At 48.5% G+C, this 15,034-nt stretch overlaps 1 protein-coding gene across 1 annotated transcript in view; it reads left to right on the top strand.

The window, feature by feature from the left end:
• Positions 1-5,941: 5,941 nt before the first annotated feature.
• Positions 5,942-15,034, top strand: part of AP3S2 (adaptor related protein complex 3 subunit sigma 2) — a 58,935-nt gene continuing 49,842 nt past the window's right edge. Inside the window, exons 1-3 of the mRNA XM_062206249.1 lie at positions 5,942-6,083; positions 11,125-11,216; positions 11,553-11,664. Of these exons, the coding sequence (XP_062062233.1) occupies positions 6,015-6,083; positions 11,125-11,216; positions 11,553-11,664 (273 nt within the window). The 5' untranslated portion in view covers positions 5,942-6,014. The remainder of the gene's footprint in view (positions 6,084-11,124; positions 11,217-11,552; positions 11,665-15,034) is intronic.

Below are 15,034 nucleotides of genomic sequence, written 5' to 3'. Positions count from 1 at the left end.
TCAGAAAACAATTTCTGCACACGGCCTTGGGTCAGAAACCTCCCAGCTGAGCCACGCCCCTGGGCCCGAGCATTGGTCATGAACATGCCCACGCTGGGAAGGGATCTGGGGTTGACGTCTACGCAGGTGGATCCCATGTGACTTGGGAAAGGGGAGATGGAGGTGACCTAGGAATTATCGAGGCCCCCTCCTGTGCTGGTCACAGTAATCACTAAACACACTGACTGCTGAGTGCTCCCGGTGCTGGTACTTGGTGCTAAGCACTCGCGAGGTCTTACTTGTCACAGCCATCCCCTGAAGTCTGTACGCTTGTCATGTTTTTTATATAGGGCTGCAGCTGGGCTCCCTGGGCGCTCTGTGGAGGAGAGAGGAATTTTTAAAAATTTTTATTTATTTTTTGACAGGCAGAGTGGACAGTGAGAGAGAGAGAGAGAGAGAGAGAAAGGTCTTCCTTTTGTCGTTGGTTCACCCCCCAATGGCTGCTGTGGCCGGTGCGCTGCAGCTGGCACACCATGCTGATCTGAAGCCAGGAGTCAGGTGCTTCTCCTGGTCTCCCATGGGGTGCAGGGCCCAAGCACTTGGGCCATCCTCCACTGCACTCCTGGGCCACATCAGAGAGCTGGGCTGGAAGAGGAGCAACCGGGACAGAATCCGGTGCCCTGACCGGGACTAGACCCGCAGGTAGAGGATTAACCTATTGAGCCAAGGTGCCGGCCAGGAGAGAGGAATTTAAACCCAGGCAGTCAGCTTTCAAGACCCACATTCTTAACTCTCTGGAGCAGTCTGCTTCCTTGTGCATACGACAAAAGGAGAAAAAGGAGCTGGGAAGAGGCTCAGCAACTTGCTCACGGGAGCAGAACCAGGATGGAAATCCAGAGCAGCCAGAGGCCAAGTTTATGCCCCGTGCACGGTGCTCTGCTTCCCTCGTCTGCAGTAGGGTCTTTGATACAGCGGCCAGAGATGGCGGAGCCGCCTCACTGGGGTCCAGCATCTGGATGGGGCTGGCTCCTAGGCAGCTCATGCCAGGGCCTCAGCTATGGGGGTGTTGAGGGAGGTGAGTGAGCAGGAGGATGACTGGGGCTACTGACCGGGCATGGAGGCCCCAGTGAGGGGGGTCCTGCTGCCCAATGCACTGTGGCTAAAGGGGACGCAGGCCCATATGTAGGGCACTGTTCCAGAAAAGGAGGCCCCGTGTGTCAACAGAGAAGCAAGAGAAAGGGCTGGGGGTCTTGGATAGGATTCAGGAAGACAAAGGCTACTGTGGGGGAGATCGGCGGTGGGGGTGGGGCAGGCGTGTGGGAGCCGAGGCTGGAGGTCGGGTTTTATGCCATCTCCAGGCAGAGCAGGGATTCAGAGACTTCACGCTAACATCTGGGAAGCTAGTAAGCCCAGGGAGGGCGACCCAGTCTGCTCTGATCACGTGGCCACGGAGAGCTCACTGGGGAGACCGCTGGCGTTGACCAGGTGAGCCTGCAGGGGGCTGATGGAAAGAAGAAAATGGCTTGAGGGGCATTTTGGGGGGTGGGGGGCAGGACCCCAAGGAACTGAGGAGAGAGGAAGGGTTGGGAGTGACGCCCAGGTCACAAGTGTGTGGAGGTTCTGAGCAGAGACCTGGCTGTAGCCCACAAGTGACAGAGCAGAGATCCACACCCTGGAGAAGGGGACAGGAACAGGGCTCCAGGCTGGGCAGGCAGGGAGACTGAGGCACCTGTTTCATCTGAGTAGGATGGAGAGGGGGGAGATGAGAAGCTGCTGTGGCCCAGCGGTTGCCTGGGCTCATAGGGCTCACCCTGGCACCCCGCACAGGAGTCCCCATGAGAGCACAGCTGTCCCCAACTCCCCAGCACATGGGAGGCCCACACTCCTGGTTGTACTGTGGCTTCTGCGTTGGCGAGGAATGGCTGGGTGTTAGGGTGGGGCTGGCCAGTGGGCCGGAGCACCTGTAGACACAGTGGGGAGCTGAGGAAAGCGCAGGGGCTGCACCCTGCTTCCAGTGCCCCCCCCCCCAGGGAAGCTTTCTGAAAACAACTTGGCCCCCATCACGCCCTGGATGAAGAGTTCAAGTTCCTGCTCACAACTCACAGAGCTCGTGACACTGCCGCAGTCACACCCTCCTTCCTCTGCCTGCTCCCTCCTTATCAGCTCTGGGCTGTATTCCAGAGTGGCTAGAAGGAGTTTCTGCAGGGGGTTAATCAATGCTAGAAACAAAAGGTGGTGGTGGTAGTGCTTTTATGATCCAGTTTGTTGGCACAATGTTAAGTTAAAACTCAAACACTTCTTTGGGATTTCTTGGAGCTTTTAAAAAATTAATTGGTTATTTCAGAGACAGATCAACAGAGAGACAGATAGAGACATAGCTCCCAACCACTGGCTCACTTCCCCAAATGCCTGTAACAGCTGAGGCTGAACCAGGCCAAAGCCAGGGGCCAGGAACTCTACCTAGGTCTCCTGTGGGGGTGACAAGAACCTAATCATTTGAGCCATCAAATGCCTCTAGAGGTCTGCATTAATAGGAAGCTGGAGTCAAGAGCCAGAGCCAGGAATGGAACTCAGGTACCCTGGGAGTTTCAATAGCCTAATCTGCACCAAAACTCTTCAAGATGGACATGGCTACGTGTGCGCCATATTTGACCACAGAACTCCCTGTGAGGAGCATCTCGTGGGACAGCTGCCGTGAGACACTGGTTTTGGAGAGCCTGCCCTGGTCCCAGGGAGGCCACGTCCACATCCCCACCTCCTCTGTGTGGCTGGAGCTCTGTGGTTGGGAGGCCCCTTTGTTCCTCTCCACCTGGATCTGAATTCTTCCTCCAGGGTTCCCACCGCCGAGCCTAATGATGGAACGGGACACATCATTCAGGTCTCTTAAGGAACCCAAGTAATCCTTCGAGCTCCCATTTGTACAGCAAACATATTTGAGGGATTGAACTCATCTCCATAAATAATGCATTTGGAAACCACATTTAGGGGGCCAGTGTTGTGGCACAGCGGGTAAAGCTGCCATGTGCAACCCTGGCATCCCATATGGGCGCCAGTTCAGGTCCCGGCTGCTCCTCTCCTGATCTAGCTCTCTGCTATGGCCTGGGAAGGCAGTAGATGACTCAAATGCTTGGGCCCCTACACCCAGGGGGAGACCTGGAAGAAGCTCCTGACTCCTGGCTTCAGATCAGCCCAACGCTGGCCACTGCAGCTCTTTGGGGAGTGAACCAGTGGACAGAGGCTCTCTCTGTCTCTCCCTCTCTCTCTGTAACTCTTTCAAATAAATAAGTAAATCCTTTAAAAAGACCTAAAAATATATTTAAAGGGGAAAAGAACCCATAATTTCACTGTTATGTTCATAATTTTTAATATTTTGATTAATATTTCTGTACATGATTGTAATGCTGTGCCTATACATAAAACTTGATACTACTTTTATAGTTAATGTTACATAATCTCTTCCCATACTGCTACATAGTCTTTATAGCCATCATTTTAAAGACTGACTGTCATGGAAAAGTTCTAGCACGGTTCAATGTTGGATATTTAAGTTGATCCCTATTTAGCTAATATACTTAACGTTTCAAAAAATGCCAAAATGTATAGTTCCCCCAACTTTCCCCTCCCACACAAACACTGTATTTCTGGCTTATTGCTTTGGAGTCTTCTGTAAAGTACTTGTTCTTTCGGCAGATTGCTTCCCCCAAGGGTTATTACCGGCAGTGTAGTTAGAGAACCATTTTCAAGCTACCCTTGCCAGAATTGGGTATGAAAACATTTTTAAAATGGTATTTGCTAAGGTAAAAATTACTGCTTTAGGAGTGGATGCTTAGCCTCATAGTCTGGACCCCCACATCCGTGTCAGCACCTGGGTTTTGTTCTCGGCTCCAGCTTCCTGCTGCTGCAGACCCCGGGTGGCAGTGGACCTGCCACTCATGTGAGATCCCACTGCCAGCTCTGACCCCAGCCCAGCGCCCGCATTTGGGGAGTGAACCAAGCCATGGCGAGAGCTCTCTCTCTGCTTCTCAAATAAATAAACAATTTTTAAAAATAATAACACTTCAGGGGCCGGTGCTGTGGCGTAGCGGATAAAGCCACTACCTGCAGTGCTGGCATCCCATATAGATGCTGGTTCAAGTCCCGGCTGTTCCACTTCCCATCCAGCTCTCTGCTATGGCCTGGGAAAGCAGTGGAAGATGGCTCAAGTCCTTAGGCCCCTGCACCCACGTGGGAGACCCGGAAGAAGCTCCTTGCTCCTGGCTTCAGATTGGCCCAGCTCTGGCCTTTGTGGTCATTTTTGGAATGAACCAGCAGATGGAAGACCTCTCTCTGTCTTTCCTTCTCTGTCTGTAATGCTACCTCTCAAATAAATAAATAAAATCTTAAAAAAAAAAAAAAGGCAGAATCGGAGAAGAGAGTCAGAGAAAGAGAGGGAAGTCTTCTATCCACTCCCCAAATGGCTACAATGGCAGTAGCTGGGCCTATCCGAAGCCAGGAGCCAGGAGCTTCTTCTGGGTCTCCCACAAGGGTACAGGGGCCCAAGGACTTGGGCCATCTTCTACTGCTTTCGCAGGCCATAGCAGAGAGCTGGATGGGAAGTGGAACAGCCAGGACTCGAACTCATGCTCATATTGGATGCCAACACTGCAGGTGGTGGCTTTACCTGCTACACCACAGCGTCAGCCCCACAACTATTTTCTACATTTAAAAATTTGTCTTACAAAAATTAGAATCTCTCTAATTGTATATATACATATATATATGTTCTGTTTGTGATTTTTTTATTGCTCCTACAATAAATATATTCTCTTTTCAGATGTTTGTTTTCCATTTTCATTATTATTTGGTTTTATACTAAACTCTGCCTATAACTTAAGGGTAGGTATGAAATGATGTAACTAATTTGCCTATTTCCAAAGTGCTAACCAGTTATCCTAAAACTTTTTTAAAAAGATTTATTTATTAATTTATTTGAAAGGCAGAGTTCCAGAGAGAAAGGGAGAGACAGAGATCTTCCATCTGCTGGTTCACTCCACAGATGGCCACAACGGCCAGGGCTGGACTAGGCTAAAACCAGGAGCCTGGACCTTCTTCTGGGTCTCCCATGGGGGTGGCAAGAACCATCCTCTGCTGCTTTTCCCAGCCCATTAGCAGAGAGCCAGATCAGAAGTGGAGCAGCCGGGACTGGAACTGGCGCCCTTATGGGATGCCTGCACTGTAGGCAGTGGCTTTACCTGCTACACCACAGCGTCGACCTGGGTGGTGGTGGTGGGGGGATCTTGAGGCACCTTTTCACACACCCTCAGCCATTTTATTACAAAATCTAGAGCTGGAATCCCCGGGCCTCATTTACATATTTTAAAGGTGTTAACAGCCCTGGAGACGGATCTGCAGCTCCATTCGCTGTGTACGGACGGGCTGCACCTCACACACACCAGCTCACGAACAGAAAAAAAAGCAAGAACTTTCCCAACTTGGGACCGCAGTACCTTCCCCTGGAATTGCATTGAAGACCCCAGCATCCGCCCATTCACCAGCTACCCCGGCCGGCAGCCCTCCTGCACCTGGAGACGGCCCTAATTCGGAGCAGCATTGCGCGACACTGAGACGGAAGCACGAACGAACCGTTCCTTAGCCGAGGAGTGGCCACGCGAGCCGGCGTCTACACTCAGCGGAACGTCCCGGGAAAGGACTGCGGGTTCGACGCGGACGGGGCCGTTTCTGCCTCCGGATCTGCTTTTCCGACGTGCTCGGCTTTTCGCCCCGGCGGTCCGTGTGGACGAGGGGCTCAGGATCCGGGTTCGCGTCCAGTCTGGTCTCGCTGCTTGCTGTCCACATCTGCCCCGCCCCCGGCGAGCCCTCCGCCCTCTGCAGGCCTCAGGGGCCCCGGACCCTTTAGTGCTCGGACTGCGGGGCGCCGGAGCCTGGTTTCCGGGCGAGGCTCTTAGCCGCGTACCAACCGGAAGTGCCCGTGTTATGACGGGAAGAGGTGCTTTGTGGGAACAGCAGGTGCTGAGGGGGTTGCATGGTCCGCAAAGATGATTCAGGCGATTCTGGTTTTCAACAACCACGGAAAGCCACGGCTGGTCCGCTTCTACCAGCGTATCGTGAGTGCGGCCCGGCTTCGCCACGCCCCTTCCTGGCGTCTGCGCCCTCTTCCCTCCCCCTTTGGCCCCTCTGCGCGCCGCTTGCTGACCACCTCGGGTTCCTGCGCCCCGCATGACCCTCTCGCTCTTCAGCTCCTTGCGTCCCCTGGGCAGGGGCCGATGTCCGGCCCGCAGGCCGCCGCCCCACCGCCCTGTAGTCCTCTGTACCCTGTCGGGACCCCGGCGCTTCCCGGGTTGGAGCCGCGGTGGGGAGTGTGCTGGAGTGCTGGAGCCCCTTTGTTTCTACTTTCTGGTTGTTGACCGCAGTTGCATGAGGAGGGAAAAACATTGATCTGCTTTGAATTCTTGTCTTAGCCGGAAGGACTGGGGAAGTCCTTTTCTTGCAATGATCTTGGCTTCAGTGTTGGCTTGGGACCGCCCGGGCGCTTCTCTGTACCGCAGGGTTGAAGAAAGTCAGCTTTAACGCGGCAGGTTGGCGGGAGATGACGGTTGTTGCCGCGGGACAACTCAATCAGTGATCGTGTGAATTTGGATTTTCCACAAAACAGAGAACATTTCACGAGGAAAACACAAACACAGCTCACTTTTCCTGCTTTTGGCAAGCTAATAAACCTCTCCCGGACCTGTATTCCAGTCTCTGTCAAGTACAGATGGAAAACAACCCTACCCTTTTCGTAGGATTTCTAAAGCGAGATTTTTTTAGGCGACATCGAGCTAACAATGAAAAGCATTCAGCCTATTAAACCTGTATTTGCGTTTGTGTCTGTGGATCCGCCGCCCGCCCGCCACCCCAGTGTTTTTCTGACAGTTACTGAGATCCCTCACCTACCGCACAGTTCACTTATTTGAAATGTGCACGCGGGGACCCGTGGTGCTGCCTGGGCTGCCCACCTCCTGTGGTGGATGCCAGACTTCCGGTCTGGGCTCTGCGCCTCCTTCCAGCTTCTGGCTGGTGCGGACCGAGGAGGCGGCAGGTGATGGCTCAGGTTGCCGAGTCCCTGCCACCCCCTGGGGCTGGATTGGTTTCAGCCTGGGTGCCGTGGACATTTGGAGAGTTGAGTTATCTCTTTCCGTCTCTCTGCCTCTCAAATAAATACTTTTTACAAAAAAAATACACTGTAGCTCCAAGTGGTTTGTAGTGTTCACCACAATTTTGTTGAGAACCCCTGCCCATTAGCAGCGAATACGGCAGGCCTAGGCAACCACTTAGCTCCCTTCTGCCTAAATTTGCCTATCCTGGACAGTCCATTTAAGTGGAATCAGACAATATGTGGTCTTTTGTGTCTATCTTCTTTTATTCTTCCATGTTATAGCATGTATCAGTTCTTCATTACTTTTTGTTGCCTAATAATATTCCCTTGTATGTATATATCACATTTTAAAAACATTTATTTATTTGGAAGACTTAGAGGGAAAGACAGAGACCTTCCATCGTCTGGTGTATTCCCCAAACCATCACCACAGCCATAGCCGGGCCGGGCTGAAGCCAGGGGCTCCACTCTGGTCTCCCACCTGGGGGCAGGGGCTGAAGCACCTGGTTCTGCTTCCCCCAGGTGCCAGTAGGGATTTGAACCGGCGCTCACAGGATGCTGGTGTCGCAGGTGGCGGCTTAACCTGCTCTGCCACAGTGCTGGCCCTGGAAGGAAACTTTGAATATTTTCTTTCTTTTTTTATTTAAGAGGCAGAGACAGAGAAGGAGCTGGTTCACTGTCCAGATGCCCCAGACAGCCCCTGGCTGGCAGAGCAGCCCAGATCCAGGAACTCAGCTTCAGGTCTCCCACGTGAGTGGACCCAGTCACTTGGGCCACCACTGCGGCCACCCCTGCCCGACCTGCATCTGCAGGAAGCTGGAGCAGGAGCGGAGTTGGGCCTTGAACCTGGGACTCAGCTGTCTGACCTGGCAGCTTAGCTTCCAGGCCAGACTCCTGCCCTGGGTCCCCCACGTTTTGGTGTCCATTCATCAGTTGGTGTTTCCTACTTTGGCTCTGGAGATAATGCTGCTGTGGACAGTGAGGTTTTTGTGTGAACAGAATTTCTCTCATTCCTCCTGGGTGTGTACCCAGGAGTAGCGTTGCTGGGCCATATGCTAATTCTATGGTGAACATTTTGAGGAACTGCCAGACTGTTTTCCACGTGACTACACCGATGTTTCATTTCCATCAGCTTTGTATAAGCGTTCAATTTCTCCACCTCATAAAAAACATTTGTTGTCTATCTTTTTGAGTAAAGGCATTTTAGTGAGTGCAGTGTATCTTTTTTTTTTTTTAAAAGATGTATTTATTTATTTGAAAGAGGTAGGGAGAGACAGAGAGAGATCTTCCATCTGCTGGTTTGCTCCCCTGATGACTGCAACAGCCAGGGCTGGTCCAGGCCAAAGCCAGGGATTCTTCCAGGTCTCCCACTTGGGTGGCAGGGGCTCAAGCACTTGGGCTATCTTCTGCTTTTGGGAGGTGGATCGGAAGTGGAGCAGCCAGGACTCGAATTGGTGCCCATATGGGATACTGGCATCACTACACCACAGTGCTGCCCTGGTACAGTGTGTCTTACTGTGGTTTTGATTTCTAGTTCCATGGATATCTTGTCTATGTGCTTGTTGGCTATTTGTACATCTTTGGCGATCATAGGATTTTTATAAGAAACTCATGAGTGAAAATTGCAGAGGATTAAAGATAAAAGGAGTTGATAAAATAACTGGAACATGTAAGCAACTGGTAGTTAACCTTTTTGTTGAACTAGAAATTAGGTAGTCTGACCATTTGACATTATTGCCCCTGCTACCACTTCCCCTTTAGAGTTAGAGAAAAGGCTTGTAGTTCAGAAGATGTTCCTGCCAATTTTTAAAAAAGATTTATTTATTATTTATTTGAAAGTCAGAGTTACACAGAGAGAAAAGGAGAGACAGAGAGAGAGGCCTTTCATCTGCTGGTTCACTCCCCAGTTGGCCGCAATGACTGGAGCTGTGCCGATCCTAAACCAGGAGCGAGGAGCTTCCTCCAGGTCTCCCATGTGGGTGCAGGGGTCCAAGGACTTGGGTCATCTTCCACTGCTTTCCCAAGCCATAGCAGAGAGCTGGATCGGGAGTGGAGCAGCCGGGACTCGAACCGGTGCCCATATGGGATGCTGACACTGTAGGCAGTGGCTTTACCTACATTTAAAAGGTTCTTATCTCAGCACTTTTTGTGTTTCAGTGCACACAGCGTTAACCATTGACAATATCCTGGCATCTGTGAACTCTTGTGTGTTCTTTAAATTGCAACCAGGAAAGTAGTGATTGATTTACTTGAGTTTATACTAAGTTTTCATTTGGGGCCAATGTTGTGGCCCAGCAGTTAAACTGCTGCCTGCAAGGCTGGCATCTGTGTGGACACCAGTTTGAGTCCTGGCTGCTCCATTTCCAATACAGGTCCCTGCTAATATACCTGGGAAAGCAGATGATAACCCAAATCCTTGGGCCCCTGCTCCCAGTTCAGAGACCTGGACGAAGTTCCAGGCTCCAGGTTTCAACCTGGCCCAGCCCTAGCCTTTGCAGCCATTTGGAGAATGAACCAGCAGATGGAAGATCTCTCTGTATCTTCCTCTCTCCGTAACTCTGCCTTTCAAATAAATAAATGTTTTTTAAAAAATTGCTAAAAATAGTTTTCATTGGTCATTTATTTTTTTAATATTTATTATTTTTTGAAAGGCGGAGTTACAGAGAGGGTGGGAGAGTCAGAGAGATTTTCTTTTTCTTTTGTCTTTTTTTGACAGGCAGAGTGGACAGTGAGAGAGAGACAGGGAGAAAGGTCTTCCTTTTGCTGTTGTTTCGCGGCTGGTGCACTGCTATGGCCTGGGAGTGCAGTGGAGGATGGCCCAAGTGCTTGGGCCCTGCACCCCATGGGAGACCAGGAGAAGCACCTGGCTCCTGGTTTCAGATCAGCGCGGCGGCCATTGGAGGGTGGACCAATGGCAAAGGAAGACCTTTTTCTCTGTCTCTCTTTCTCACTGTCCACTCTGCCTGTCAAAAAAAAAAAAAAAAGAAATTTTGTTTATAACTGTGTTCAATAATTGGAACTTTGTCTTTCTTAATACTACTTTGTTGGTGAGCCACACAGCGTCTTATATATAGTATCTGTAAAGGTAGCAAATTCAGGTTTTTTTTTTTTTTAAGATTTATTTACTTATTTATTTGAAAGGCAGAGCCAGAGAGAAGGAGAGAGGTCTTCTGTCCTCTGGTTCACTCCCTGAATGAGCTAGATGGGAAGTAGAGCAGCCGTGACTTGAATTGCCGCCCACATAGGATGCCAGCACACATGTTGTGGTTTTACCCACTATGCTGCCATAATGCCGGCCCCAAATTCAGTGTTTTGAAACATGTTTGTGGTTACGTCTTGACCTTCTTTATTATTAGACCTTTTGAGATTTGTTATTTAGCTGGCATGGATACTTTTCAGATGAAAACAAAAATATTTCAGGATCAAGCTTTGTAGTTATTCTTTAACTTTTAGAGTTTATCAGTCTCCACTCCTTGTTTGAATATCAACTCATCCATCTATAGATCAGTTATGACTGAGATGTCTAGGTAAATATATCCTATCTTAATTCTTTTATAGCAGAGCCTTGTCTATTTTTCCATTTTTCATTCTGTATTTATTCTTTTTAAAATTTTTTTTTTGAGGTTTACTTATTTGAAACAGAACGCAAGAGCTCTTCCATGCACTGGTTCACTCCCCAAATGACCACAACAGCCAGGGCTGGGCCAGGTGGAAGCCAGGACCCAGGAGCTCCATCCAGGTCTCCCGTGTGGGTGGCAGAGGCCCAAGCACTTGGACTGCCCTCTGCTGTTTTCCCAGGTGCATTAGCATTGAGCTAGATCAGAAGTGGAGCGGTGGGATGCAGCTTCCACCACAGTGGCCGGGCCCCATTTTCTCATCTTTCCTGGAAATGAATATGAATGGTTCGGATTGTTCCCGGCTTGGAAGCACTCCTCTCCCTGGCGCCACCCCCCTCCGCAGGATGTAGTTTTCAGCATTGCCCACTCACGTGCTCTTGTTTTGTGCCGCAGCCAGAAGAAATCCAGCAGCAGATTGTGCGGGAGACTTTCCACCTCGTCCTCAAGCGGGATGACAACATCTGTAACTTCCTGGAGGGTGGGAGGTGAGCTTCCCCCTACTCAGGTGTCAGGGGGTACCTGGTGTTCTTGAACCAGTCTTAGCGTGAATTGCTCATGAAGAGACCCAGTTCTCCCTGGGAAGCAGTTGGATTATTTTGCTTCCAGCATTGCTCATTTTGTTTTCTGGTCCCTGGGGAGACAGGCAGGAGGTGAGGGGAGGTAAAGTGGCTTTAGGATCTTCCTCCAAACCTGGCAGCAGTGGCCTGCTTCTAGCGCTTGACCTTCCTTCACCTTTCCACTGGGCCCTCTGTTACCTCCTGGGCACAGGCTGATGTGTTTAATTAGAATGCAGGTGCTTAAATGTCTCCTGTCTTCCACAGTTTGATTGGTGGCTCTGACTACAAACTGATTTACCGACACTATGCTACCCTCTACTTTGTATTTTGTGTGGATTCGTCAGAGAGTGAACTTGGGATCTTGGACCTCATCCAGGTATGTGTAGTCCGCTCTTTATAAAGTTTGAATAGCCAAGCTATCTTCTTGTTGGTGTTGGGCATCATTGCCAGGTGTCCACCAGGTGGTGCTGTGGGACAGCTCCTGAGCCACCCTCAGGCTGAGCATTTTTTTTTTTTTAAAGATTTATTTATTTGAAAGTCAGATTACATAGAGAGAGTAGGAGAGGCAGAGAGGGAGGTCTTCCATCTGCTGGTTCACTCCCCAATTGGCCACAACCGCCGGAGCTGCACCGATCCAAAGCCAGGAGCTTCCTCTGGTCTCCCATGTGGGTGCAGGGGTCACTTCTACTGCTTTCCCAGGCCATAGCAGAGAGCTGGATCGGAAGTGGAGCAGCCGGGTCTCGAACCAGCACCCATATGGGATGCCAGCACTTCAGGCCAGGGCGTTAACCCACTCCGCCACAGTGTCAGCCCCAGGCTGAGCACTTTTGCTTTTACTGGTTTCTACCCGATCCTTGCACTACCCTTGGTTTTCTTGTTTTGAATTTTTTTTTGCAACTATAAAACCAAATGACATTTAAAAATTTACAGTTTTTATTTTCACTTATATTTCTTGCCCAAAGAAGCTTGTTGCTTTAGTTAGTCTGTGTAATCTTGACATGGGGAAACATGATTTTTGTTAAATTTTTTGAAAATTACAAGTTACTTCTAGGCTGTTTTCATTATCTTCACGGACACTGAGATGTGTAGGGACCCTAGCTCAGGAACCACTGATTTAGTCTAATGGCATCGTTTATTCCTGAGATTCCAGGTGGGCTGCTTCGTTCGACACGGCTTCAGTAAGCCCTGTGGGTAGAAAGCACTTCAGTAGAAGCTTAGGTTGAAAACCTGCTTAACAATTATGGAAAAGAAAACACCGACAAAATGGAAAGTTTAAATGCTTACAACTACTTACTGTCTTATTAAAATTAAAGAAGCTACATTTAATATGTTTGGGGACAAATAAATGGGAATGTTGAGTGTATATTTTTGTTTCAGATAAGCTAGACTCTTTTGGGAAGTGATATTTTACTTGGACATAGCAACTTTTAACTTATGTGTGTATTTATACCCATTCACATTTGGAAAATTATTTAAGATGATTAAAGATTCATCTATCACGTTTGCTTTTTCATATGCAAAAGTATAAACAGGGGACAGGCGTTTGGCCCAAGGCAGATGGCTAAGATATTGGTTAAGATGCCTGTGCCCGTATCAGAATACTTGAGCTTCGGCTCCTTGCTCCAGCTAATGCAGATCCTGGAAAACAGTAGTGATGGGACAGTAGCTGGGTTCCTGCGACCTATGGGGAGACCTGGCCCAGCGCAGCCTCAGAACCAGCTCTAGCTGATGCAGGCATTTGGGGAATGAGCCAGCAAAAGGAAACACACACACACTTATTCTCTCTCTGTTAAAATAAATAAATAAATGCCCAAATGAGGTCAACACAAAGGCATTAAAATAATTCAGTATTTGGATGAAATAGGAACTGTTGGGGGAAAAAAAAGAACCAATTCCTTAGTGGCTCAAAATAGATTTTTAAAAATGTTTAATAAAACCTCTTTGTAACTGTTACATTCCATTGTTTTTTAGATTTGGGTCAGAAAATCATGCTACTTAAGTATATTTACAGAGTAAATTAATTATTATCCCCCAATCCAAATCTAAAAAGGAAAATGTTACTCAAATATTGCATATTAATATTAGTACAAAATTACTAAATAAAAATCTTAGCCAGAAGTCTATTGAACCAAGAGGTCGGGAGACCTGGCCTTTTTTTTAATTCTCCCATTTTAAAGATTTGTTTATCTGAAAGGCAGAGTTACAGAGAGGCAGAGGCAGAGAGAGAGAGAGGTCTTTCATCTGCTGGTTCATTCCCCAATGGCTGCAACGGCCAGAGCTGGGCTGATCCGAAGCCAGGAGCCAGCTTCTGGGTCTCCCACAGGGGTGTAAGGGCCCAAGGACTTGAGCCATCCTCTGCTGCTTTCCCAGACACATTGGCAGGGAGCTGGATCAGAAGTGGAGCAGCTGGGACTTGAACCTGCGCCCATATGGGATGCAGGTGCTGCAGGTGGAGGCTTAACCTACTACGCCACAGCTGGCCCCTAAAAGATAATTCTTAAAAAGCTTTATTGGTCTTCAGTTTTCTGGTTTGGTTTGTGTTTTAGCTCCTCGTTATGTTAGGATTTTTTTAATCTATAGAGATACTAGATATCTTCTCTAGCCCCAAATTCTTTATCAGGATTACTGCATTCTAGAAAAAATATTCATTGTGTTTAAGCAGTATTTATCCCTGGAATGTAAATCTATTGCAGGGATGATTAAAAAAAAAAAAAAAAACTGAATTGCGTCTGCAGATGGTGAGAAAGGTGACTGTCTAGATTCCTGAGAAATACTCTTCAGTTGGAATGAGAAGCATTTTTACTTGATTAGGGTCGTGGCAAGCGAAGTAAGAGGAGATCAAATCCAGCACAGAAGTAGATGTGGTCAAGGAACAGGATAAACGTGGCGCATACAGAGGGACTTCAGAAGTTTGTGGAAAATGGAGTTAAAACACTGAGTTTATGTTGGTGCCAAAAAAATACAAGCGTACTTTCTTCGTAATACATATTTTCTGAGAACTAATCCTTCGGGATTACCGATGTGTGTGTGGTACATTGTTCACGGAAACAGCATTATGTGGTACGTGACTGCGTTCAGAAATGCTGTGTTAATTTATAATGCCTCTAAACCAGGTAAGTGTATGTTTCCTCTTAGCTCCAGCACTGAAATGTGTCAGGTTTAATTTCTGCTCAGAGACAGAGGTACCTCACAAATGTCTGAATTTTTGCTTATATAATGACTACTTTTTACATGTGAGTTGACAGTGTTCTTGGCCATGTCAGCCTTCTGTAACATAATCAAGCCACTTGTCCAGTGTAGACTGGGTCCAGCTTTATCTACTCTGTGACACACATGTCATCACACTTGCATGACTTTAAGTCAGGATGTATGTTGCAGTGCGTGTCTTCTTAGGAGTGTAATTGATGGCATTGTCTGCCTGGTTCGCATATAAAATAATGATTTACCTTAAAATCAATGAAAAGGTAATTCTCAGTGTATTTTCAGTTTACTTTAAAATGAATTTTTTCCAACCTAATTTTTTAAGCTATTAAGTGTAAATAATCCATTTTTACCCCCTACCCCCATCCCCATTGAAGAAACTTTTGTGTCTAGTAAGTTTAGAGTGAAATGCAAACTCCCCAGTTGTAGCCTACAAGGCCCACATGATCTGGCTCCTCTGGCTCCACCTGGTGTCACCACACACTCTTCCCTGCACCTTGCTCCTCCTCCTTGTCGTTCTTCAAACACAAGTGCGTCTTTGCCCC

Source organism: Lepus europaeus, chromosome 11 (genome assembly GCF_033115175.1).
Source record: "Lepus europaeus isolate LE1 chromosome 11, mLepTim1.pri, whole genome shotgun sequence".
Classification (NCBI taxonomy): domain Eukaryota; kingdom Metazoa; phylum Chordata; class Mammalia; order Lagomorpha; family Leporidae; genus Lepus; species Lepus europaeus.
This window is presented reverse-complemented; position numbering and strand designations above follow the sequence as displayed.